Genomic DNA, 26775 nt, shown 5'->3' with positions numbered 1-26775 from the left:
TGCTCCTAGTCATGAAAACATCCCCTGTTTTAAATGTTTTAGGTCTTTATTTGCTAATGTTTACATTTGGCTTTGATTATCTTGTGCGCACTTCTAAACATTTTTATCCAAATTGCTAATGAAGCACTCTAACACTGCACAAATATAAACCCAGCACATGCTCAGTGACATTCATTTTTTATACATTGATGAACCAATGTGTGTGAGTGGGGCGGCACCTAGGTTCGGTTCTCCCACGCGCGAGCCTGCTGTGATGAGGTGAGGTGAGGTACTCTCACGAGCCGGAGAACAGCAGAACAGCACCAGCACGAGGCTTCGGTTTCTAATCAACATGAGTGACGAAGAACAATCCAAGCAGCCGTTTCTGGGTGGATCTGCCCCACGGTCTCCAGCTCTGGCTGGTAAAAAGCAGCCCCGCACGCCCAAATGCTCGCGCTGTAGGAACCACGGCTTCGTGTCTCCTCTGAAGGGTCACAAGCGCTTCTGCAACTGGCGCGACTGTCAGTGCCAGAAATGCAAATTGATCGCTGAGCGCCAGCGCGTGATGGCCGCACAGGTAGCCACGTTAGAATCCACTATCTTGCTTCTTTTCTATCATTCACGAGTAGTTTGTACAGGGAAATATGAATAATATTATAAGGGGTTTGAACCACTTCAGCATTTAAAAATTAGCTAAAAAGGAGCTACCATGCAACAAGTGGAAGCATAAAATCATCGTTATGTTTCTACATTTACAATTGAGTTAAATTTTTCGATATTAAAAAAGGATTTACAAAAAGTAATTCTTTATATTTTTGTTTTACTATCATAGATATATAATGAATACAAAATTTAATAATATTTTAATATGATATGTATTGAACAGAAAATGTACGGAACACTGACAGGGGTAAGGCTAAAGTTAATTAGCATTCATGACTTCTAAAATTATCATATATACACCATTCAAAAGCTCACAATCAGGCTTTTATGTTTATTTTTATCTTTTCTGGTTAAAATGATCAGGTATTGTTTCACCAATGTTGAAATGCGCCGTTGTTTTTTTTTTTTTTTTTTAGCTAGGTTTACCAAACACATCGAGCCGACAGTGTTTTGATTGATATTTTTGATGTTTATACACCCCGGCTAATCAGTTTCAACACAGTTTTATTATTAAATACGTGGTTTTGTTACAGTGCAAATATATAAAATAATATAAGAACCACTTCAGCATTTAAAAATAAGAGCTACCATGCAACAAGTGGTAGCATAAAATCGTTATGTTCCTCATTTACAATTGAGTTTTATATAGGAATTATATTCAGGCAAGAAAAAGTTTAAATTGCTAATTATTTTATGTAGAATTTTTTCAAGCAGACACATTGTCACTGTTTAAACATTTAACCCATTTTTTTTACTAATTAGAATTAATATATTTGCATTTAAAGGTGCATAGCAAAGTTTAGCTCAAGCAAAGGAGTCGATTCACTTAGCCTATGTGTGTTGGTATTTTGGCAAATTTCTCATTTTTCGATATTAAAAAAGGATTTGTAAAAAGTAATTTCTTTATATTTTTGTTTTACTATTATATATATATATATATATAATTAATACAAAATTGTATAATATTTTAATATGTATTGAACAGAAAATGTACGGAACACTGTGACAGGGGTAAGGCTAAAGTTAATTAGCATTCATGACTTCTAAAATTATCATATATATACACCATTCAAAAGCTCACAATCAGGCTTTTATGTTTATTTTCATCTTTTCTGGTTAAAATGATCACCAATGTTGAAATGCGCCGTTGTTTGTTTGTTTTTTTAGCTAGGTTTACCAAACACATCGAGCCGACATTGTTTTGATTGATATTTTTTTATACACCCAGGCTAATCAGTTTCAACACAGTTTTATTATTAAATACGTGGTTTTGATACACTTACAAAAACCTTTCAAAAACATTGAATTGTTTACAGTCAATGATACAGTTAGTAGCTACAATGTTAAACAGGGCAAGATTTTGATTTTGTCTCAGCGCCATGTTGTCTAACAGCGAAGGAAAGAATTGGTGAGGTAAGTGAGCTAAAACAGGGTTAATTTAGGTAAATTGGACCTATAAAATAAAACATACAGGTTTAGGCAAGACTAAAATAAATCTTAAAGACACCCTGCATCCTGCACTCCTTAATAACAGGTGTATTATACACCGATCAGCCATAACATTAAAACCACCTCCTTGTTTCTACACACATTGTCCATTTTATCAGCTCCACTTACCATATAGAAGCACCTTGTAGTTCTACAATTACTGACTGTAGTCCATCTGTTTCTCTGCATGCTTTGTTAGCCCCATTTCATGCTGTTCTTCAATGGTCAGGACCACCCAGGACCACTACAGAGCAGTGATTATTTGGGTGGTGGATCATTCTCAGCACTGCAGTGATACTGACATGGTGGTGGTGTGTTAGTGTGTGTTGTACTGGTATGAGTGAATAGGACACAGCAGCGCTGATGGAGATTTTAAATACCTCACTGTCACTGCTGGACTGAGAATAGTCCACCAATCAAAAATATATCCAGCCAGCCGTATTAAATTCTTAGGTGCAAACTTTTGCACATTCCACTTTTCACAATTACTTTTATTCTCTTTCTGTTAATTAATAATTAACTAATAAGTTAGCAGTTGTAGCCTAGCGGTTAAGGTACTGGACTAGTAAGCAGAAGGTCGCTGGATCAAACCCCACCACTGTCAGGTTGCAACTTGACAAGTCCCTTAACCCTCAATTGCTTAGACTGTAAGTCGCTTTGGATAAGAGCGTCCGCTAAATGCTGAATGTCAATGTAAATACCAGCTACATGTGAATGTCTTTTCATGTATTTCCAAGGTTGCTCTGCGTCGTCAGCAGGCTCAAGAGGAAGAGTTAGGCATCTGCACCCCAGTGAACCTGTCTGGCTCTGATATCATCGTGAAAAACGAACCAGGCAGTGACTATGCATTTGCAGTGGGAACCAGATCATCTTCTTCCAGCAGCACTGGATCTGCAAATTCTCCTACTGCCTCTGGTAAGTCAGGTTTTTTCTCCATGACAGTTGTTTAAGATCTAGATGGAGTGGAGAATTCTAGACCTCCAGCATGTTCTTCAAAATGTGCCGTTCTCAAATCTTGGCACCCCTGGTAAGGATGAGTAAAAAAAAAGGGTTACAAGACAAAAATAATTATAATAAGTCTTCTCCTGTAACATCTTGGTTGGAGAATACGGAACAGGACATGTGAGACCATTCCTATTTACAGAATCTCTTCAGATTATCCAGGGTCCTAGGTCCTCTATCGCGACCCCCCTCTTTAACTTACCCGCATTGAAGCAGCAGGTGTCCGCTGTTGATCTGGACATATGTATTGGATTATTGTCCTGCAGAAAAATCCAGTGATGACTAATTTTACTTACTTGGTAGATTTAAAATGTCCTGTTTTTTATGAATTCATGATACTTTGTGCCCTAATATGATGCTTTGTGGGCCATTGGAGAAAAAAACAGACCCACAACATCACCGACCCACCACCATATTTTACAGGCTCTTTTCAGTGTGGTCATTCTTCTTTTCATGCCAAACACATCCTGAGTATTTGTTGCCGTAAAGCTCATTTTTTGCTTTATCTTATCATAGAACATGACTCCAGTCATGTTTGTTACAATATAATATTACTCTTGTGCTGAGTTTAATATTACTTCATTACTATTGCAGCATGCTCACCAAAAAGGAGCTGCACCAGACAGCAGGTGCACCTTTTATCAAGACACCTCAGTTGGTTAGTGGGGTATTAAAATGCTCAGTCAAATTTCACCTGAACATGGGATTTCTTTTTCAAAACCGCTAAGATGTGTGAGAGATCCTCAGCTCTGCTTGAAATTTGAACATCAACCACCAACAGCGCTTAACCTACAGCTTAGTCAAACAATGTTAAATACACATGTATGGGCAGCACGGTGGCTCCGTGGGTAGCACTGTCGTCTCACAGCAATAAGCTCCTGGATTCGATTCCCAGGTGGAGCGATCCAGGTCCTTTCTGTGTGGAGCTTGCTTGTTCTCATGCAAGACATGCAAGTGAGGTGAATTGGAGATATCAAATTGTTCATGACTGTGTTTAACATTAAACATGTGAAGTGATAAATCTTCTGTAACCAGTTCTGATTGACTGATTTAAATTGCTTCTAGTTGTGGGTGACATAATAGATGAGGGCGCAGTGCTTTATGATGGATTGGTGCCTTGTCCAGGGTGTTACAACAGGGTTTCCGGATGACATCGGAAACACACCCTGACACTAACCAGGAGCAAAGAGATTATAAAATATATAAAAACTTAAATAAGATGTATAAATAAATGCAAAAATGTATAATTATTATAATTACATAATTAACTCTTTATAATTATCATACTAAAGAGAATTCTAAAAAAGAAAAACATTTTGACCATTGTTCTCACTTGGCATTTGATAACTTGTTTGTTATGACCCACTTAAATAGTACAAGTAGAACCGTGACCAAGGGCAGCCTGTACCCCTCCCTTTGTTCTCTGTTCTAGTGGCCCATTCATGCTCCAACACAATACAGCCAGTGAGGTACACACTTTATTCTTATGAACCCAGGGAGGTGTTGATAGAGGAGCAGCATTGCCCGTAACATTCCGTCACTACTCTCCGTGCCTATCTGTAGCTCCAGTGATTGCACCTTGGCATGCTGGGCAATCATTTTGATGACTGTCTGACCCGAGACAGTGGCTTATGAAGGGTGGGAGAGAGACATACTGTTCCTGCTCCTCTGATAGGATTGTGCTAGGAGGAGAATTTTAGCCCGGTCAAGGCTACCTAAATTGCCTATGCTGCTGTCACAGGGGCAAAAGTAAAAGAGACAGCATTAGCTGGGCATCTTCTGACACCAAGGCGTAAACGGTACATTCCATACTTGAACATAAGATAAAGAGAATATTGGAGAAAAGACAAGCAAATGGGTTGAAAACAGCAAAAAAAAATAGGTCTGTCATAATTCTTACAATACTGATTATTATTGCAAATATTTAAAATACGAGGATCTTCAAAAAGTTTCCGCACTTTTATATTTTGGTTGAAAACGGTGAGGGTGGGAGGAGTAGTAAATGGTCGTGTCTGAGAGTTTAGCACCGTCTGATTTCCAGCTTTTTGGACACTCAAAGAAGCTTTAAGGGCAGGGGTGCCCAAATAATTCCTTATAAGGGGCCAAAATTTAATCTCAGTGAGGGGCCACGGGCCAAAACTAAAAGTTATTTTAACTAGGGCTGGGCGATATTGCAAAAAAAAAAAAAAGATTCTGATTGTGTTTTTTTTTTGTTGTTGTTGTTGTTGTTTTTGTATAATGCAATTGAATTTTTTTTTTTTTTAATTCATTTTAATTAAAAAGACTGCAGAAGTGTAAAAATAGTAACAGCACCACCTATAATTATCTTTTCAAGGGACTCAAACTTTATAACAATTAACAATAAACAGAAATCTTAATTAGCTATATGCTTTTTAGGAACAGCTCACAAACAACTCACTTTAAGTAATTTGCAGCAGAACCTCCTTACATTAAGAAAAGTGCAAAGCTACAAAAAGTTCTTTACAGATTTCTTAAAAGAAACACAAGCCTGTTTACTGTTTTCACCAATGAAGTTAGTGTATCAGTATCTACACTGGGGGACCACAAGTAATCACTCAGCTTTCATTTTGTCCCCTTGTGATTGGGGGGTGGATGGAGGGGCACATTCCGCTTCTAACAATATTGACTACAACTCCCATGCTCTCACAGACTGTCACGTGACTACCACAAGTCCCCGGTCAGTCAATTCTGATCGGTCCTCCCACTCCGGAGTTTTGATTCAGTTCGGCTGTGTTCGATTCCATGAATCTTAATTAAACTCTTCTGTTTGTGAGTCTCGTTGTGAAGTTTTGCCGATCGTGTTTGCGCTCCTTATTTCTGAATCTAACTATTACCGTGTATGACCCTTGTTGTCTTCCGTTTACTGTTTTTACTCTTTTGATATTAAACTGACATGTTGGTATTTTAATTAAAATATAAAGTATGTAAACAATCGCGATTGTCACATTTCTAACATCGTGTGAAAACGTTCATTCGAATTAATCGTGAAAGTCGCCCACCCTAATTTTAATATTGCATTAAATTTAAAATATCACGTTTTTGTTGTTAAATAAAACACTACTGTTTATCTAATTAACAGTGCTTTTATTTATTTCAACGGATGATAGATGTTTCTTTTTAGGAGCAAAAATATTTGAACAAATGTAAATTTGTAAAGAAAAACATGCAAAGCAAAATATATACTGTATATATACGTATATATCATCAATATTCAAATATTCAATATATTCACCTTTCCTCGCCACTGTACTTTGAGAACAGGTGTGCATGTTTTGTTTCGTAATGCTGACGGATGTTGTACTCCTGTAGTGCAGCCACTCTCTATCCGCAGATGAGGCAAACTGCGGTTTAATCTATTTCGGTGAAAAAATATTCAAACTGTTTTTAAATGTTCGTTTATCCAATGCCACTGCCTCATACGCTCCATGATTAACAGCCTCACTCGTGTCATCATGTCTGCTGACAGGAGCTCCACAGCGCCCCCCTCTCCTATCCACTGTCTCATGTAAAATTGTGGTCAGCCAATGAATTGCAGCTAGCGTTATAGGCAGTTCAACACTTAAAAGAAATTCCCAGCTACTGACAAAAGTAAGCGCTACTTTGATCTAGTGAGGCGGGCCAGAAAAAAGAGACGGCGGGCCAAGTTTGGCCCGCGGGCCCCAAATTGGGCAGCCCTGTTTAAGGGAAAGAAGATTTTCATGTGATGATGATGTGAAAGCAGCGGTGCATCAGTGGCTACACACTCAACCAAAACAATTTTTGCTGATGGCATTAAAAAAGCACCGGAAGGTGAATATGTAGAAAAGTGATGCTATTAACAAGAGTTAACAAAAAAAAAATTTGGAAACTTTTTGAAGAACCCTCGTATGTATCTTCTGAAATTCCATCAAGTCTTTTTTTCATTAAGGAATGAGTCAATGCCATTTTATTTTAATGTCTGGTACTATATTTGTTTCAGAGCTCTAAATGTTGGCCCTGTATGTACATACTGTGTGTTTGAATTGTTCTCAATCAATCCAAAATGAATTTGTTAGTTTTTTGTTATTTTTATTTGTCAAGTCAGACTTGACAAATACTCTTTAAATTGGTCAGATTTAAAGAATAAGCCCAATTCAGTTATGCAGTAAGATAAAGGGCAAATCCTTCTTTAAAAAGGTAAAATTAATGTTTTATAGTAGCCTAGTCAGTGCTGCTGAAATTTTTTTAAATAATGTGTAATAAAATCACTAGTACTGAAAGTTATTAAAAGTGCTTGGTTACAGTTGTTGCTTCTAAAGGTGCGCTTACACTAATAATAAGGCAAGAGAAAAGCAAGCAGTCATGAAAAACTTGCATGATGATCTGAAAACTGCAAGAACAACAGTTACACAGTAATGATTAAGCAATGAAGTACACTGTACTTAATCTCTCTTGTTTAACTCTACATAAACTCCCTCTTCTTAAAAAAGTGCAAAATTGTTTGTTTGTTTGTTTGTTTATTTGGATTTTACACTTTGGTTACATTCATGACGGGAACGGTAGTTACTCATTACACAAGATTCATCAGTTCACAAGGTTATATCGAACGCAGTCATGGACAGTTTAGTGTCTCCAATTTACCTCACTTGCATGTCTTTGGACTGTGGGAGGAAACCGGAGCACTCGGAGGAAACCCACACGGACATGGGGAGAACATGCAAACTCCACACAGAAAGGACCCGGACCGCCCCACCTGGGGATCGAACGCAGGACCTTGCTGTGAGGCGACAGTGCTACCCACTTAGCCACCATGCCGCCCAAAAAGTGCAAAAAAATGTGTCTAAATACAAGTATTTACACACAAAGACAACCACCACAAACATAAAGCCAAAGGTGTATTAAATCTTCTGGAGAGTCAATCAGAGGAACCCTCGTAAACCTGGGAAATTTGATCAAGAGTAATGGTTGAAATAACTATTTCTTACTGTTGTAAGGTCGGTTTCTGCAACAAGAGCTTTTGCAACAATTTGTTAACAACTTTTGGTGATTAAATACTTAATTTTCGCTGTGATATATACAGTATATATGTATATGTTTATGTATATAGTCAAAAAAATCTCTGTACCTTTGCCAAAATGTTGATCAATTTTCAAAATTCTTTCACACAAACATTCACACATTGTTTGTAACTTGCACTGATCAATGTTTTTGGGAATAAATTGCAATTTTATTAACAGTTTAAGTTGTCATTTTAATTTCAATAAATGATCATTTGACAAGTTATTACATCGACATGCTTAAGGTGTGGTGAGTGATAATGAAAATCACTTTGTTGTAAAAGACTTTAAAACATGAAGTTATGGGCAAAATTACAGTGTACATTTCTAAAGACATTTGACGGCATAGTGGCTTGGTGGGTAGCGCTGTCACCTCACAGCGGGAAGGTACTGGGTTTCATTCCCAAATGGAGCAGTGGGGTCCTTTCTGTGTAGAGTTGTATGTTCTTACCGTGTCTGCGTGGGTTTTCACGTGTCAGTTTCTTCCCGCAGTCAAAAGACACAAAGGTACAAAACTACCTGTCCCGTCATGAACATAACCAAAGTGTAAAATAAAGTCATTATAAGCTTAGAGTGCATTGGCACGTTATCAGGAACAATTATGGTTTGCAAAATGAACAATTACAGAATTTTTCCTTTTTTGATATAAATGCCAAATGTCTTCTGTTAATTGTAAAAACAGTAAATCAGAATTAATAGATTTGACTTAGAATTGAATAGTGTTTCCCTAGAAAAAATAGTCATGTAAATTCAGTCAAATTCAATATGTTGTTTATTTCACCAGCAGATGGTGCCAGGCAACAAGGGTCTCAAAGTGCCCGATTTATAATGGGAGGACAGTGAGGACAATACACATTATTTACCAGCTTAAAATGTAATTCAGTGTTTAACAGAGAAAAATAAAAATGCAAATAAAATTAACCCAGTTTTAAACAATATGTAGGACTGTATGTAGGACAAGCTCACAGTTCAGTTTGTGTTCCAGTCACAATTTTGCTCGAGTTTGATAAAATAAACCACAGTCGTTACCTATTTGCAGTTTTACCTAGTACAGAAATATGCACTGAACGTCTCTGTCATCATGATATGAAATTTTAATTCAGGTGGTGGCGTAGATGTGTGTAGATGTACTGAGATTTTAAAGAGACATACAGTATGTTACCATTAAGGTAACTTTTTCATCCAGGATGTCCATTGTTATTTCAGCAGACAATGCCCATCTTATTCTGTGCATGCACCAACAGCGTGGCTTCTTAGACACAGGGTATGTGTGCTTGACTGGCCTTCCTGCAGTCCAGATCTGTCGCCTATAGAAAATGTATGGAGCATCAGAAGAGGAGAATCAGACAACAGCAATCAAGGACTGTTGAGCGGATTGAGCAGTCTCGTATTAAGCAAAATTGGGAACGTGTCCTCAGTACTCAAACTATTACAAAGTGTAATTAATAGGAAAGGTGAAGTAATACAGGGGTAAACATGCCTCTGTTCCAACTTTTTTTGATTGTGTTGCAGGCTTTAAATTCCAATTTACAGTTAAGCTGGTCAGAGAAAACATCGGAAATCTTTTCCTTTTACTTTGTCAGTGATGAAAGCGTTCCAGGGACAGTGGTAACCTAGTGGGTAGATCTTTGGGCTATCAACCGGAAGATTGGCCGTTCAAATCCAGGCTCTGCTATGCAGCCACTTAACGCTGTCTGCTCCAGGGGCGCCGTACGATGGCTGACCCTGCGCTTTGACCCCACCTTCCAAACAAGCTGGGATATGCGGAGAAAGAATTTCATTGTACTGTACGTCTGTATATGTATACACGTATATGACAAATAAAGTATATCTTCTTCATCTTCAAGAGAATTAACTAATCACATATTCTTCTTTTGATTGCATTTTACAAAATTTTCAGACTTTGGAAATTGGTAATTGCAACAGTGGAAATTATTTTTATTGTTAAGCTGAGACAATCTGTTAATACCCATTAAGTTAAGGTTTAAAAGTCTTATTCCTTTTCCTGCAACCTGAGTTTGTTATTGTACATTATTTACTCAGCTACTAATTGGAAGGTTTCTTGTTCAAATAAATTACTTTGCAAAAGCTGCAAGAAATAATCAAGGTGCCATTTTTGTTTAAAACATGTGCTGAAGTGAAGTACTTTGTCAGCTTTGTTGACTTAAATTATTGCTAACAAAATTTACAAGGAAATGTTGATAAAACATGTATGGTGGTTGGCAGTGGATGGAAAACACAGAGAAGCACATTTTGTATGCACATTTGATGTTCCACAAGCGGTGGAGCAGCCAGCAGCAGCCATATACCTTGGTGATTATTAATTTCCAACAGCCTTTAAGTCAATTCTGTTAGGCCTGGTTTGAATAGGCTTGTAACTGAGAGACCTGTTGTTTTTGCACAGGGATCCACTCCACACTGTCTTTAAGCCCGACGTCTGCCAGCAGGGGGCACTCTGATGGTTCTGCTGATCTGGTGGTTGATGCCTCATACTACAACCTTTATCAGCCTCCGCGGTATCCAGCCTACTACAGTAACCTCTACAATTATCAGCAATACCAGGTGACCATGCACAGATTTACACATTGCAGTGTTATGAATTGAAATACACCATACACAGATCAGCCATAACATTAAAACCACCTCCTTGTTTCTACACACACTGTCCATTTTATCAGCTCCATTTACCATAGAAGCACTTTGTAGTTCTACAATTACTGACTGCAGTCCATCTGTTTCCTTACATGCTTTGTTAGCCCCCTTTCATGCTGTTGTTCAATAGTCAGGACTCTCCCAGGACCACCACAGAGCAGGTATTATTTGGGTGGTGGGTCATTCTTAGCACTGCAGTGACACTGACATGGTGGTGGTGTGTTAGTGCGTGTTGTGCTGGTATGAGCGGATAGGACACAGCAGCGCTGCTGGAGTTTTTAAACACCTCACTGTCACCGCTGGACTAGTCCACCAACCAAAAATATATCCAGCCAACAGCGCCCAGTGGGCAGCGTCCTGTGACCACTGATGTAGGTCTAGGAGATGACCAACTCAAACAGCAGCAATAGATGAGCGATCGTCTCTGACTTTACATCTACAAGGTGGACCAACTAGGTTGGAGTGGACAGTGAGTGGACGCGGTATTTAAAAACTCCAAAAACGCTGCTGTGTCTGATCCACTCATACCAGCACAACACACACTAACACACCACCACCATGTCAGTATCAGTGCAGTGCTGAGAATCATCCACCACCTAAATAATACCTGCTCTGTGATGGTCCTGTCCGTTGAAGAACAGGGTGAAAGCAGGCTAAAAACAGTATATAAAGAAACAGATGGTCTACAGTCAGTAATTGTAAAACTACAAAGTGCTTCTATATGGTAAGTGGAGCTGATAAAATGGACAGTGTGTGTAGAAACAAGAAGGTGGTTTTAATGTTATGGCTTATCAGTGTATATCCAAATGTGAACACCCAACTTAATTATTGAGTTTAGGTCTTTTAGTTACATCCATTGCTAACGGGTGAATAAAAACACAAATATATAAAATAAATGATAGTCTTTTTATCTTTGTGGCAATAGCGTGAGAAAGTCTTTTCCTGTTTCAGCATGACTTATAAATCATACAATCCAAGGTTTATAAAAACAACTTTTTTATTCATTTAGTGTGTATAAAGTTTTATTTCTTTTATTTTCATTAAGTGCTTTATCCTGGTGAGGGTCATGCAGGGTCTTTTTTCTAGTAAACCCTGTCTGCAGGGCAAAAACACAGTGAATGGGGCACCAGTCCATTGCAGGACTTTAAACACCCCCAGACGTAGCCAGTCATGTCTGTGTAGATGTATGTCCAGCCAATAGCGCACTAAGATTTGAACCCAGTTCTTAGCTGTCATAGGCTAGTATAATAGACCGCTATGCCGCCCAAGTACCCTAAGTTCTGTTGAACTGTGAAAGTCTCTGAAAGTGAAAGTCTATTCAGTGATAAGTTAAAAGAAACTGAGTACAACATAGGTGTGGAACAGTGCCGTGTGAAAGTAAACATCATGCAAATTATACGTCATATGTGCATCATAAGTCACTTCTTTTGCTTATTTTGTCTTGATTGTAAATGTGTGTTCGTGAATGCTAAGCAAACCAGTACTAACGTGTAACAATGTATCATATTCATGTCTGATCTGAACCAGGGAACCAAGTATAAACACAATTAAGGGAACTTGATGTGTTGATGCTAGATTTACATGCAGTATTTTAAGCAAGTTAAAGCAAGCCTTACACTGTAACAATTTAACAGCAATATTTTATGATTTTTGTCAGACATGAATTGAAATAATACATAGACCATGTTTTACATGCATCTTAGTAAGTGGACTGGAAGCTTAATCAAAATAGAAAATGTTTTGTTAACATTTTACTGATTCTGAATACATGGGAAATCTAGACACAGTTTTACATGTGCAGTTAAATCTAGATGCATGCACCATGATTTAGAATTCTTGAAAGCGTTGAAGGCATTATGGTGGTGCAGCAACAATAAATCCTCACCCTTGGTTAGAGATTTGCTTGTTCTTCATGTGTCTATGTGGATTTCCTTTTTAACTGAACCAGGAAGTTTTACAGAAATGCCTACCTGTTAGCAATGTTGTAAAACTTACATTTTCACGTCACTGCAGGCTAGCAAGCCAAATATGACTTCTTCCTAACTAAACACAGTAATTATTTATATCAGCGCTTGTTTGGCACTAGTCCACCACCAGGTGCTATTTGCTGGCCATGTGGCTAGAGCGTGGTATATATTGGTGCCCTGGCTAGGGTGTATTACTGTCATGCCAACCTGGCCAGAATAAAGTGGTGGTAAAATAAAAATGAAAAACAAATAATTTAAATAACATATATTACTGATTACAAAACAGTGAAACTGATGTAAATAATGCAGCGTGCATGGCATTAACAATACATAGTCCGATAGGAGTTCCAAGTAGCACTTAGTAATAGATTTATACAGAACATTACTTAATTTGGTGTCCTTTGATAAGACATTTAATTTGGATTTTCACATTAAAACATGCAAATATTTTAATTTCATTGTAAAAAAAATTGTCCAGCACTACCTCAATATGTAGTGGTCTTCTACAATTACAGACAAGCAGCTCTCGGATTTACAGGCTGTATTTAGTTTTTTGTTTGTTTTTCTCACTAGCCTTTATCATGCAAATCTACAAAGTTTTCAGTTGTATGCAGTTTGATGGAAGTGAGGTTATGGCTCACAGTAGAGTGTGTGTAAAGTTACTGTCAGGTGGGATTTAAACAAGTCAGCCAGTCACATGATACATTTACAGTGATACCTTGTAACTCGACGTCCCCTTAACTCAGAATCTTTGAAACTTGATGCCCTTTGTGGAGAAATTTGTACCCTTAAACTCGACGTTTCTCTGAGATGAGATATATTTAGCCTTTTTTTTGCCAAAAAAATTTATTTATTTAATTTTAAATTAACACATTTTAATTTATGAGCACACGGTGCAGTAAGACATCATCAAAGTGCGCGTATGAGACAAATCTGTATTATAGCTGGGGGTTCTGAGATATTGTGAGAATCATCTTTTCTGAGTTTAAATATTATCATAAAAAAAAATAAATAAAGCGTAATGTGGATTAATGTACTAAAAGAACGAAACAGGAACACTACCCTGATTATTACTGCTTATAAGTTCTTTCCACTAATGAATTCCTTGCTTGTTGTTTTGGAAAAATGTGCAAACGCTGTTTTGTCACTACTCATGTGAATGCACCTTTACTGAACAGAAGACCGTATTCAAAGATCAAGCATCTCCACAATTGAGAAGCGTAAGCGAACAATAAAGAAATAAAGGTAAAGTGCAGGTTTTATTGTATTTCTTATATTGTATTTAACTGTATAAGTGTATAAGTGTAAAAACAACCGCATTATTTTACATTAGCCTAAAATATATGCCGTTCCACAGTAGGGCTGCAACTAACGATTATTTTAGTAGTCGACTAATCTGACGATTATTTATTTATTTATTTATTTATTTATTTATTTTCGATTATTTATGTCATACCCTCTATCTCTGCCTTAACATAACAAAACTCTATGTTATTTAAGTTCCAATATCAAATTAAAATAATGACCCATGAAACATAAATATGAAACTTGAGCTTGATAGTTTAATTAAATATATTTGAAACATTAATACACAATCACAATAAAAAAATTCAATTAAATAAGAAAGCTTTGGACAGCATTAGAAACTGTTATGTTTTAGAAGTTATCACTCTGGAAGTCAAAAACATTTATAACATGTGGTTGAGAAACGTGAATGCTGTCTGTGAAGACCTCAGCCATCTGAGGGGAGCATGAACCTCTTCTCTTCTCATCCACACTCCATTGCTTAGTGCTATTAATAGAAAGAGCAAAAGAGAAAGCTGTATTCATTATCACAAACTGAAGGCTATGTATCATAGTTTATTACAAATAGTGTATCTTATCTGAATTATCTGCTGCGCTAACTAGCTATCATTAAGTGGAGGAGGCTTATTATTTAGAATGAATGCTCTCATTAACGAGAGCAAAAAATATGGAAGACGAGACAGGGTAACGTTAGGCTATAATGTTAAGTTATATAACATTACTCATATAAATGACTGATTAACTATTGCACTTAATGCGTTGGCTAGCTAACAAACCTGAAAAATAGCGAACTCTTAGGAAGTTTTCCGACAAGTACTCTAGCATTAACAAACATTAACTACGTTGGTTAAAGCACAAAGCGGTGTAAAAACGTACCTGCCCGGAATAACGCTGCTCATCACGGCTGCAGGGTGCTCGCGTTTCACCGTAGTGCTGGCGTGAAACCACAACTCTGCTCTGTAGTCTCTGCGTTCAGCTCGTTTCTTTGGGTTATTTTGGCTGAAATGCTCCTGAAATACTTTAGAAAGTTTCGGTCTCTCTATCTTTGCCTCTCTGTCTTCATAAACTCCCGCTGCGCCATGGAAGCGATGCTGCGCCCCCTGCAGTTCCTTTAGTGCGTTGCGATAATAACGACGCGTCGACAATGAAATTCCACGTCGACAAATTTTTATAGTCGATGTTATCGATTATGTCGACTAATCGTTGCAGCCCTATTCCACGCATTAAAAGGTTTCCCATACATCCTTATGGAAAAAAATACCTTGAAACTCAACGCCTTTAAAACTCGACACCAATCCCAGAACCAGTTAACATCGAGTTTCAAGGTACCACTGTACTTGAATAACATCACTTCATCAATTTTTTTTCACTTTGTTCTTTAGATCTTTTCAATTTATTTATAATGATAAGAACAATGTTATATTGTGAATATTACTTTATATTAGTGCCCCCCTTAATCATAAAAAAAAAAAAAATGAAAGTATTCAGACCCCTTGATGTTTTGCACACTTTTCTGTGTTGTGGATTTGATTTTAAATGGATATAATTGATATTTTAGCAGTCTACACTTTCTAGAACAGGTTTTTAGAAAATTGTGAACAAATGTATTTTGTGGCACAGCAAAATGTGGTCTCTAAAAGAGCTTCAAAAATCCAGTGCAGAGAGAACTTGTTGGACGGACAACCATCTCTGCAGCACTCCATAAATCAGATGCAGTAAAATGACAGCCCTCCATAAAATGACAGCCCTTATGCAGACTCATGCGGAAAAATATTCTTTATTCTGATGAGATAGAAACTAAACTTTAAATGTCTAAAAACAAGGGCTGTCACATGATTAATTAACTGCAAAAATAACAAAGCAAAATTTTAACAGTTATTCACATTTTTATTGCAAGAACATGTTTACCAATAAAAAAAAATTAAATTATGATAAATTAGGATTAAATCTAATTTATTAAAAAAAAAAAAAAAAAAAAGGCAGCCAGTGCCTATATAGAGTTGTTAACAGCTACCCATCTTTTAGCCAGATATTTAAAATGACAAGTCTGTTCACATTATCTGGCAAAAGTGAGGATCTTTTTCTGTTTGTAACCCTGACACTGAAAACAGATGCTCAGGGTACTAATATGAACCATTTCTAGATGCAGCACGTATAACGTCATGTCGACCCACATCGTTAACTATGTTAAAGCTTCTGCAGTCCATTGTGAACCATTTAACACCTGTTTGTAGTGCTCCCACGATGTTTACAGTCCATGGGCTTTCCATCCAAATTCCTCTGAAATAAAGTTAGACTGAGTCTGAGCTCGTTTTGCCTGTAATGCATATCCGTGCGCGCAGATGCCCCACGACACAAAGGTGCTTTGACCGAAGATGATATTAAAGCGTCAATTAATAACTGGAATTGTGTCTAGTGATGATTTCTCATGCTTTTTGAAAATTATTATTTAAAATACCCTATATTTTGCAATATGTAGCAGCAGCAGCTCGAGTCATTTGTAACTCACGATGACAAACTGGAAAAAGACCCGTGTTATAGCTATATAGTATAAACACAATGTTGCTATGTTAAAGCAGCTCAAATTACCACAGTGACGTATGTTTAAAGTGGCACAAACAGAGTCCAATAAAAATTCATTCTTTAATCTTTAAAAATTCTCGTTAATCGTGTTAATTAATGCAATTAACAACAGCCCTACTAAAAACAGTTTCTGCACATTATCTGGCTTTACAGTAAAACACGCTGGTGTTTACTCTTCGAAATAACGATAAAACAACTCTCGAGTGAGAAAAGGGTATGTCTCTAACTGTCCTTTAGTATCTCAGTCAATGTCACTATAGCACTTTTGTGGGGTGACCTAAAGTTGCAATTGACTGACGCTCGTTATCCAATTTTCCATGAAGAATGGGATAAATTGCCCAAATCCAGGTGTGTAAAGCGTGTAGAGACATAACCATGACCTGCAGCTGGTAATTTGCTGCCAAACAGGCTGTCAAAAAGTATTTAACAAAAGGGGGCTGAATACTTTAATAAATAAATAAATAACTTTAATTTCATGTTTAGATTTTTAAATTTTTATTTTATTTATTAGGCTACTTTGAGGGAATACTTTTGCCGATGCTGTTTGGCTTTGAACACAAATTAGTCCTCCTCAACAATGTAAAGCATTATCTTGCAGCATTTTTACTAATTTAATTTAGGATGGGGCCAACCCGATAATCCTTTTATTTATAAAGCTTGTAGTTTATTAAAAACAAAAAAAAAGTAAAATTGTGTTTATCCAAAAGGCTGCTGAAGTGACTTTTTGCCTAGTCCTGCCATCCCACCTACAAATCTCATTCAAACAGGAAATATTATTTTATGTTCACTCAACACCCATGAAGAATACCACCATAATGCACAATGTTCCCCACTCGCCCATGCCGTGTTCCATGTAGTCCAGCACTATGTGGTAATGAGCTGATTAAGAGGTTTAGAGCGCCTGTTGATACGGGTTCCTGTCAGTGGACCCTGCTGACTGTTTAAGTTGGCAGGGTGGCACGGTAAGCTTTTACGGATAGCGCCTCTACTCCCGTTCTGAGTCAGTGGACAAGCACAGCAAGGATGGTGTACAGCCTTCATGCCACGCTGCCCCTCTTATACGCTGTTTACATTTTCCTTCTCCCCCCAGCCGGAACTGCAACTAGTGCTGCCACTGAGAGTTCTCTAACCCTTATCCTCACCGCAACACTGCATTTACCCCCCATCACTCAGTATAGCAAATAGTTTGAATGTAAAAGTCTGAGCTGCAGTTTTCTGGTTAGCTCTATGAGTTACAATAATTCTTTAATAGATATTTGCCTTTGTTAAGTATTAGCAAACATTTGAAAGATATAAGCATAAAAATGCACCCCACTCCCCAAAAAGCTGCATTTCTTAATACATTTAAGATTTTTTTAAGGGCAGTGGTAGCTCAGCGGTAGCTCAGGCACTGGACTAGTAATCAGAGTGTTGCTGGTTTACGCCCCACCACCACCATATTGCCACTGCTGGGCACCTGAGCAAGACCTGAATCGCACATTGCTTGAATTGTATTCACTCACAATTGTAGCTTTGGATAAAAGCATCTACGAAATGCCACAAATTTAAATGTTTTCCATGAGTGTGATTTCATGTGGTTAGAAATACATGAAAATATTTCAATTAACTTAATATAAAATAATAGTCCTATAGCATAGATACTGTCATAGATTCTTTATGGGATGTGAAGTGTACTACTAACAGATGCATACTTATTTTATGTTACACTTGTAAGTAAGTGGGACATTTCTCTGCGTAACTAATACAAACTAAAACACTGTGGCCAATAACTAAAGAATTTACATGCATATTGACAAACCTGGAAGTAACATTTCTCACCAAAGAAAATAATAATACATACATAATTTATACATAATAAAACCACTACATACAATTGCTGATCTTAAAACCTACTGTTATGTAAATTCCACCCAAAGATTCGTGTGTTCAAGGTGTGTTGCAACCATTGTAAAAACTAAGGAGCTCTCACAATAGCTAAGAGATTATTTTATTGCACCAAACGGGCAGGGTGGCACAGTGGCTAAGTGGGTAGCACTGTCGCCTCACAGCAAGAAGGTCCTGGGTTCGATCCCCAGGCCGGGTCCTTTCTGTGTGGAGTTTGCATGTTTTCCCCTTGTCTGCATGGGTTTCCTCCGGGTGCTCCGGTTTCCTCCCACAGTCCAAAGACATGCAAGTGAGGTGAATTGGAGATACAGAATTGTCCATGATTGCGTTCGATATAACCTTGAGAACTGAAGAACCTTGTGTATTGAGTAACTACCATTCCTGTCATAAGTGTAACCAAAAGTTAAGATCCTAATAAACAAACAAACAAACCAACCAAAAAGGCAGTGGGAATAAGAATTTCAAGACAACGTTTCAACACTTCTAGAGACACCATCGTATTGTACACCAAGTATTTTCCAAACTTGCCTAGTGGTGGAAGAAAGCCCAAAAATCATCCAGAGGCTTTAGTAATCCCATCAGGACAGTAAAGAAAAAACCACTATTTTAGTGCAAAAGACTTGGAGGATGAAACGTGAAGGCTCTGACAGATGTTTCAATGCCAACCATAAGCAGATCACTTAAGAACCAAAGATTTCATGGCTAGAGTTCATGATGCAAGCACAGGAATGGCCAACTGGAATATGCCATAATGTTTTTGGGTAGGCCTGCAGAGTTCGGGGACACAGTTCTATAGAGTGACTAATTAAAACTAAAACTGTGACCAAAAGAGTACTGAGGCTGGGAGTTCAAAAGTAGTGCAAGTGGACATTTGTCGAGAGAATTGTTTTATTTTAACTTAGAATAATGTAATCTTATAATAATAGCTTGTTTGTATTAATAAATATACTTTCTTTACTTACAGTTCTATACACATCACCATGATGACCTTCTGTACATTTGCATCAACAGATCTGAGAAATCTTAATATTTAAATAAAGCTCAGAGGGCTAACAACTTAAATTTTAAGTTCCACAACTCAAAAAAGTGTAGTTAAATTTGTTTATTTAATTAAATATTTATCAGAGAATGGAAGTCTTTGGAAATTTCAGAGCAGTTTATGCTACCCAGATAAAATCATAGCCACAAAAAACAGCAGTTACTGACATCTGGTACCAACAAAACATACCACAGTCAGTGATTTATCACATTGTTCTATGTTTTATGTTTAATGAGAACATTAAATGAAACTTTTGTTCTGCATGTGTATGATTTTATGCATACTACTGCTGTCACATGACCGGCTGATTGAAGAACTACATTATTTTGCAGGTGTATAGGTCTTTCCTATAAAGTGACTGCTGAGTGCATTTTTAGATGTTTGACTACTATTATAAACTCACTGACATCATTTTTGTTGAAATGTGTACTTTATCTTTGTGAATGCATGACGTGAGTGCATTATTAGCTCTGAAATAACATTACTGGCTGTGAAATGGAATCACTCACTCTCACTCACTCTCTTAACCGCTTATCCAGTTAGGGTCGCCGGGGGGTGGGGGGGATGCTGGAGCATATCCCAGTCCTTCAATGGGCGCAAGGCACACAGCAACACCCTGGACAGGGCGCCAGTCCATCGCAGGGCAGACACATACACACACCCATTCACCTATAGGGCAATTCAGTGTCTCCAATTAACTTGACTGCACGTCTTTGGACTGTGGGAGGAAACCGGAGCTCCCGGAGGAAACCCACGCAGACACCGGGAGAACATGCAAACTCTGTACAGAAAGGACCCGGACCGCCCCGCCTGGGAATCGAACCGAGGACCTTCTTGCTGTGAGGCGACATGATATGGAATCAGGTTAGTTACATTTTCTTGAGGACTGCAAAACCTTTTGTAGTTAGTTGTGTAGGTCCCAAGTTCGAAATGAGTGAGAGAATACAAAACATCTTCTACATTGAACATTTACTGGATGTTACTGCTTATTAGAATAACTATATTTTAAAAAAAGAACATAGTGTCTCATGGTAGTCTGGTTTCTTTCCACCTCCTAAAAATAAATGGGCTGTTTTAAACTGGCATTGGTTGTGAGTGAGGATGTGGATGGGTAAGTGTGTGTTGCTCTGCATACCTTGACTATTACCAGGATGACCCCCTAGCAGCCCTCTAGCAAGTCTGCATCAGACCACAGGCTTTTATTCATGTTACAATGCAAAACTGTGACTTTTCACACATTGACCAGTAGGGCTTGGGAACAGCCACAATGTTTTTTTGTTTTTTATTTACACTGAAGGCTGGTTTAACAGTTACCTGTATTTTTTTTTCTTAAAGGTTACAAAAAAGGTCATTAAATAAACAGACTGTAAAAAATGAAAAGCAGACCCAGACTTTCTTTTCTTACTGTTCTGTATCTAAACTGATTATCTTGTGTACAGATTTTAAGGCATGACTTAAATGGAATGCCATGGGTTCATGATCAACAGATATCAGACAGCTAATGATTGTTAATGGATTTGAGGAAAAAAAAGGCAAAGCAGTAAATCGTACTTTACTGGTTACTATCTATAAAATTTATAGAAAAACAAATCATTACAAATCAGATTTTTTCCCACACATTTATAGTGCAAACAGTGCCTATAGGTACAAATAGACCGAAGGCCACCGGATAAGAATCCAGCTGTCTCATTACAATGACTAGAATGCACTAATAATCTTCCTTAATGGTTGGGTACCTTTAGATATAAGCAAAAATTATATACACCTGATATTTTATATTTATTTGTCTACAGTAATGCAGTCTTTCCCAATATAGTGTTTTGGGCTCTATTATTAAAACGTTCTGTTGCTGAATGTGTGTCAGACAGCTGAGGCAGTCCATTGTTTTGTTAAGGCGTGTCTGCTACAGTGTTGTATAATGCTGAAGATCTCCATTTACACACATTGAATTAGACAGCTTGAAATTGAGGGCATCCTCAATGTCATGGCCCTTCAGCTTTAATATCTCATCAGCTTTTATCAATCACCTGAGAAACCCTCAGACATACGATGCTGTCTCGACGCCGGCATGTAATATAACTTAATTATGGAGATCACTTGTATATTCAAGCTGATTTATGTTTCAGAGTATCCCTGTTGTATCAAATGTGATCTACTTAAGTGAGAAATAAATTAGCTCTGTATTTCTTCAGGGACTTGTCGGTGAGTCTTATATCCATAAGGGGTGCTGATGGTGCTATATTTCAGTATGTTTGTGCGGTAAGGAGCCTGACAGTGACATCCTGCACCAGGGTCACTGGCTTCATCAGACCACGTTGTGCAGTTTGAATTGCGAAGGTTAATGATATTGCTTTAGTATTTCAGCACGCTTGAATACTTGAATGTTGATTTCATTATGCGTAATGGCACCTTCTGCAGGATGAGTGAGTGATGAGTGGTTATGTTGTAAATAAAGCTGAACCAGATGTAAGCTCATGTTTTTTTTGTAGAACTGTATTTGGATTGATGTTAAAGCTAAAAAAAAGTGTTAGTCTGATCTCGCAAGGTCTTCAGCATAATGATTGTTTGGTAACAATACGCTGTCAGTCACGTATGCTGGGTTCACAGTAGCTGGTTTTCCGTACCTCACAAAATCATAAGTCCATAAACAAAATTGATAAATTCACTTCTAGGTTTGAGTTCAGTCATGTATGATTATTTTTGCCACTTTCTCTAAATGTTGGCATGGTTTTTCTCGAGGTACACTGTATGGCCAAAAGTATTTGGCCACCTGGCCACCAGCTTGTTGGACATTCCGTTAAAAACAAATGGAACAAATGGTATTAAAATAGTGACCTCTCTGTGATCTTTTCAGCCTTAACACAATGGAACACAAGGGACCACAATGGAAATAAGTCTACGGATTTTTTGTGTTATCCCTGACTGTTTCAGTTTCTTATAAGAGGCATTGCATCTATTTAGAAAATGTGAAATGGTTCAATAAAATCAATCAATCAATCAATCAACAACAGCTGCTCTTGGCTTTTCACAGCCGTTTGAAGTATGTCTGTGGGAACTTGTCCCATTTAGTCTAAAGAGCATTTGTATGGCTGAGCACTAATGTTGGTCAAGAAAGCCTCAATTGATGTTCCAGTTCAATCCAAAGCTGTTCAGTGGGGCTGAGGTCAGAGCTCTGTACAGGCCAAGCGGGAACAGAAAAGGGCTTTCCCTAAACTGTTGCAAAGTTGGGAGCATATAATTTCTTTTACATAACTGATTTAATACACCTGTTAGCAATTGTTGTAGCAGAAACAAATAAATTCAATAATCAGAAGGGGTGTCCTAATACTGTTGTTTGTATAGTGTACTACGGTTTCCTCATATCTTAAAAGAACATGCAGTGGGTGGACTGGCTACTCTAAATAACCCCCTTCACGTGAGTGTATGTGTGTGTGCAGTATATTTCTGCCTTATGCCCAGTGTTACCAGGTGAATTGCATTTTTATACACCTTAGAAACTTATGTTACCATAGTTTCCAGTCCCTGTGTTTGGACAGTGCACACTGGTTGCTACACATAACGGAAATGTAAAAAGGTGGGGGGTGATGCTCCCCTGCGAGTTTTTATCTTAGCTTGTCCATCTCTCACCCTCTCCCACCTTGAGCAAGAAGTGCTCCGCTGCACTGCAGGTGGAGAATGAAAATATGAGGGTGGCGTAGAGGATCCAGATAGCTGATGGTGCCAGATAAGAGCAGTCTGGGGGAGGTAATGCAGCTGAGCCAGCCCTTGTTAATGGAGGCTGCACTGGAGCTTTCACACCAAAAGTAGCACTGTGCCCACACGCTATACAATGCCAACTTTCTTCCTGTTGAAAGGGAAAGTCAGACCCGAACACATGTACACTAGCTCATGAAAATGACCCTCTTGGACCTAAAGACCTTATTTAAATGGCATGTCCTTTGCATTTGCATTATATGATTGATCTTTAAAAAGTTTCTGCGCTCTTACTGCGCTCTTTCATTGGAAACTGTGAGGACAGGAGGAGTAGTAATTGGTCGTGTCTAAGAGAGCTTATAGTCTGGATTTAGCTACATCTTTTTGGACCGCTCAAAGAAGCTTCAAGGGGAAGAAGATTTTCATGTGATGATGATGTGAAAGCAGCGTTGCATCAGTGGCTATGCGCTCAACCAAAAAAAAATTTTCTGATGCCATTAAAAAGTTGTTACAACGCTGGGAAAAATGTGTCAGAAGGTGACTGTGTAGAAAAGTGATGTCATTTGTTTTTGAAATTCTTGATAGAGTTTTAAAAAAAGTGCAGAAACTTTTTGATCGTATGTTGATTTTATTGACATGCATTTACCATAATGTGTACCCTAATATGTCTTGGGCACCTGGGTTGTGCAGCTCTGTAATATGCTAGCCCACCACTTTGTTGAGGAGAACCACACTCCACCACAGGCCCAGGCTATCCATAAATCAACCAACATTCATGCAGGCGCCACAATCAACTAGCAAAGGCTGCAATTGCAGCAGCAATTAAGAATCATTTTGACATTTTCTTCTTTCAGACACAGCCAATAGTGCCTGTTTGATGCCCGGCCAGATCAGTAGCACTGCCAAGATTTAAACTCAAGAGTTTGAGATCTCTGTGTTGGTGGGCTAGCACATAAGACCTGTGCTGCTGTGATTTTTGGGGATTTTGTTCTTCCTATGTTCATGTGGATTTCCTCATGGTACTCTCCTATCCATTTAACCATGGTACTGGTTTTCCCAAAAATATGCTTAAGATGAATTGGTTACTCTAATGTGCCTCTTTTGTTGGTAAATTTGTTATTATGTTGACCTGCAGTAGATTGGCACCCTGTACAGCCTTCATACTTAAATAAAAAATTTGGCTAAAACGGAATTAGTACAAATGCAATTGAATATGTACAATGTCTATCTAAATCTGAAGTATAATATATGATTCCCTGTAGTAATGGGTGGACTGGCGACTCTATATAAGTGAGCTTAGAGTTTAGCTTGGCGCTGAGACTTTGCTGTGTGCTATACAAAGGTAAGGTAGACGGCCAGTGTTGCCATTGTTACCTCCTTTTCAGAAAACCCTCTGAAGTCAGAATTTTAAAGGTTAAGTTCATTTCTTTGTCCATAAAAGTACAATTCCCAGTTTCCTTTAATAGAATTCTGTCATCATTTAAAAACTGAGGACACCCCCATTCTTTCTTGATACAATGCTTCAGCTGCTTAATAGTCTGGTGTTTCTGTTGTCGTTTGTACGTCATTATGCTCCACACATCTGCATGTGTTGCACCAAAATGCATATGTACCCCTCAGCATTAATGGTGGCTGTACAATAACTTAAGTAAGTAAATAGGTAAGAGCCTCCCATTGGATAATTACTGTATGGGTGATTATGTTTCAGCTGGCAACAAGTTATTTAACCCTAACTGATGCAGGGAGTAGCTTCTCATTTGTTAAACAACCATGTGTCGAAATCCTGTGGTCATGGAAAAGATGTTAATCTGTTTCAGAAGGGTCAAGTCAACTTTATTTATATAGCGCTTTTTACAATAGACATTGTCTCAAAGCAACTTTACAAAATCCAGGACCAACAGATACAAAAACCCCTGTTGAGCAAGCCGAGGGCGACTGTGGCAAGGAAAAACTCCCTGAAAATTACAGGAAGAAACCTTGAGAGGAACCAGACTCAGCAGGGCCCATCCTTCTTGGGTGACCTGGAGGATACTTTAAATAAATACACGATTTACACAAAGCATACAAACACAGAATTAAATGATCTAAAAGTTATAACTGGTAATAAATAGATAAATAAATAAATAAATAATAATAGAGTTGTTATTCGCTCCAGTCTTCAATAAAGTCTGTAGTGAGTTCTTGTCATTCTTGGTGCAATTACTCCACTGCAAATTATTGGCATGCATCAAGCAGAGAAAACATCTAAGGAGAAGCTGAAACTACTAAAATCGGGTTAAGAACTGTCCAACGCATTATTAAAAAGTGGAAGGACAGTGGGGAAACATCATCTTCGAGGAAGGAATGTGGTCGGAAAAAAATCTTGAGTGATCGGCGATCACTTAAACGTTTGGTGAAATCAAATGGTAGAAAAACTCCAGTAGAACTCAGGGAAGCTTAATAGTGACAGTAAGAGAAAAATTTATGCAACATTGGACAGAAATAAATGTTGTGACATTGCAGAACCTTGTGGAACGATGCCATAGCGAATGCGTGCCGTAATCAAAGCTAAAGGCGGTCTAACGAAATATTAGTGTTTTTTTTGGCCAGGCAGTATATATTTGGCTCAGGATGCAGAACAACCTGTTTGTTCTTTTAATTAAAATGTATATTACTTTTATATTTATTGTAAAAAAAAAAAAATTCACAAAACATAAAATAAAAATATTTTACATAGCAGATATATAGTATTTATTCTCATGTAATTTTTTACTTTTCCTTTTTGGGGAGTAAACAGCAGGAGAGCCTAAACGCTTACCCCGCATGAAGCCATCATGTGTAAACAGGGTCAAAATGATAATGTTGGACTGGCAAATAAAATACTAATGCATGCAGGACAGTTTAATGCCGTAAAATTGATTTAGTCTGGCAAAAATATGAGATGGATTAACGTGCACTGAAATTGATTTCTTGTGCAGGCAGAACACGGTACATCTCAATGCTTGTTGTGGCACATTTCAGATTCTTACTGTACCAGCGTTTTGGTTTAATGAACATGTCAGTGGAGCATGGCCAGAAAAATACAGTTCATTTTCTGTTGTATTAGTCATAGGCAATGCAAAAAGCCAGCCTAGCTTAAATAACAGTTTATAAAGCTGTCTGGAATTGATGGGGTAAACAATAAATGGTGACATCTTACTGGCTGACAGAAATCAGATTCCATAAAGTTGAAATTTAAAATCGCCTAAAGCCCCGGTGCTGCTGACTTGACAGCTTATTTTAAAGTTTACACAGAAAGAAATAACTTGTATGTAGATATGTAGCAGTTAATTTTGTTCGGCAGGGACAATGGATGAGGGTTAACTTCAACTTGCACAGGATTTTTTTTTTTTCTTTTTTTACATTTCATGATGGGGCATGCACAGTACCATAATGGTTTTATAAATAAATGCTGTTTGTGTCTTAAATTCTGCATTTTTTGTTTTGTCGTTTGCATTGGGATCAG

General features: G+C 37.8%; 1 protein-coding gene across 2 annotated transcripts in view; it reads left to right on the top strand.

Annotated features, from left to right (window-relative positions):
• Positions 1-238: 238 nt before the first annotated feature.
• Positions 239-26775, top strand: part of dmrt1 (doublesex and mab-3 related transcription factor 1) — a 50347-nt gene continuing 23810 nt past the window's right edge. For both annotated transcript variants that reach the window (XM_063018157.1, XM_063018158.1), the window contains exons 1-3: positions 239-556; positions 2868-3045; positions 10573-10730. In XM_063018157.1, the coding sequence (XP_062874227.1) occupies positions 332-556; positions 2868-3045; positions 10573-10730 (561 nt within the window). In that variant the 5' untranslated portion in view covers positions 239-331. The remainder of the gene's footprint in view (positions 557-2867; positions 3046-10572; positions 10731-26775) is intronic.

Source organism: Trichomycterus rosablanca, chromosome 21, assembly GCF_030014385.1.
Source record: "Trichomycterus rosablanca isolate fTriRos1 chromosome 21, fTriRos1.hap1, whole genome shotgun sequence".
Taxonomy (NCBI): Eukaryota; Metazoa; Chordata; class Actinopteri; order Siluriformes; family Trichomycteridae; genus Trichomycterus; species Trichomycterus rosablanca.
Note: the sequence above shows the minus strand (reverse complement) of the source record. Positions and strands in the feature narration are given on the sequence as shown.